The following is a 1,040-nucleotide window of genomic DNA, read 5'->3' on the forward strand; positions in this document are numbered from 1 at the left end:
CATGATCGTTCTTCCACAAACATATCATGAGTGGACTCATTTGAGGTCTCAAGACTTTAAAAATATAACTGATTATAATTCTGCGATATTCAGAATTAAATCGCAATTGAATTTATGCGGAAAAAATATAAATGATCACGACATGTTAGAGAAAACATTCTCTACTTTTCTCGACTCGAGTATGCTCCTGCAGCAGCAATACCGAGAAATGGGATTCAAGAAGTATTTTGAATTGATTTCTCATCTTCTTGTCGTGAAACAACATAATAATTTTTTAATGAAAAATCATGAAAGTCGACCTCCTGGTACTGCTCTATTCCCTGAAGTGAATGCTGCATATTTTCATCAAACCAGGCATGAAAGAAGCCCTGGCCCTATTCGTGATCGTGACCGTGGTCGTGCTAGATATTTTAATCATGGTGATCTCCATGCACTAAACAATGACCCTCAGCACCAACAGTTTAAAAAGAAGGGTGAAGCTCCTGAAGCAGCGTCAAGGACGAACACTAAAAATAAATGTTGTCGATGTGGAGGAAACGGGCACTGGTCGCGTATATGTCGTACGTCAAAGCATCTGGTGAAACTCTATCAGGTGTCCTTTAAGAAATCAGATAATGACGTTGAGGCAAATCATATCTCTGAAGATAACACTGAGCCCATGAACTTAGATGCCTCAGATTTCTTTATAATTTCCAAAGGATATGATGAGTGTTAATCATTATGTAGATGATGAATATGAAATAGTCTGATTGTTTTACTTTCCTATTAAGCTATGTTAGTTTACATTTTCGTTAATAGTATCTCACTAATCTTGTAAATAAATAAAGTTTGTGTAATACGTTATGTGCTAGTAATGCTATACTGTTTACTTTGTTTATATTTTCATTTTGAAGAATATATGAATACTCTTGAAGTAGAAAATCAGAAATTTACTTCTGAAGTATTAAATATGAAATTAAAGATATGATAAAGAAATTTCCTACAACTATATGTATACCTAGATTTGCTTCTGAAGTAGCAATATATTGACAAAAGTCCTA

General features: G+C 34.0%; 1 protein-coding gene across 1 annotated transcript; it reads left to right on the top strand.

Annotated features, from left to right (window-relative positions):
- Positions 1-208: 208 nt before the first annotated feature.
- LOC107865755 lies at positions 209-715 on the top strand. Its single transcript, XM_016711944.2, has one exon. It carries the CDS (start codon positions 209-211, stop codon positions 713-715), a length of 507 nt encoding a protein of 168 aa, XP_016567430.2.
- The last annotated feature ends 325 nt before the right edge of the window (positions 716-1,040 follow it).

The sequence above is a fragment of the Capsicum annuum genome, chromosome 3 (genome assembly GCF_002878395.1).
Source record: "Capsicum annuum cultivar UCD-10X-F1 chromosome 3, UCD10Xv1.1, whole genome shotgun sequence".
NCBI classification, from domain to species: Eukaryota; Viridiplantae; Streptophyta; class Magnoliopsida; order Solanales; family Solanaceae; genus Capsicum; species Capsicum annuum.

What these genes read in the sequence shown, in the direction of transcription:
- LOC107865755 (XM_016711944.2), top strand. Translation starts at nt 209, where the DNA reads ATGGGATTCAAGAAGTATTTTGAATTGATTTCTCATCTTCTTGTCGTG.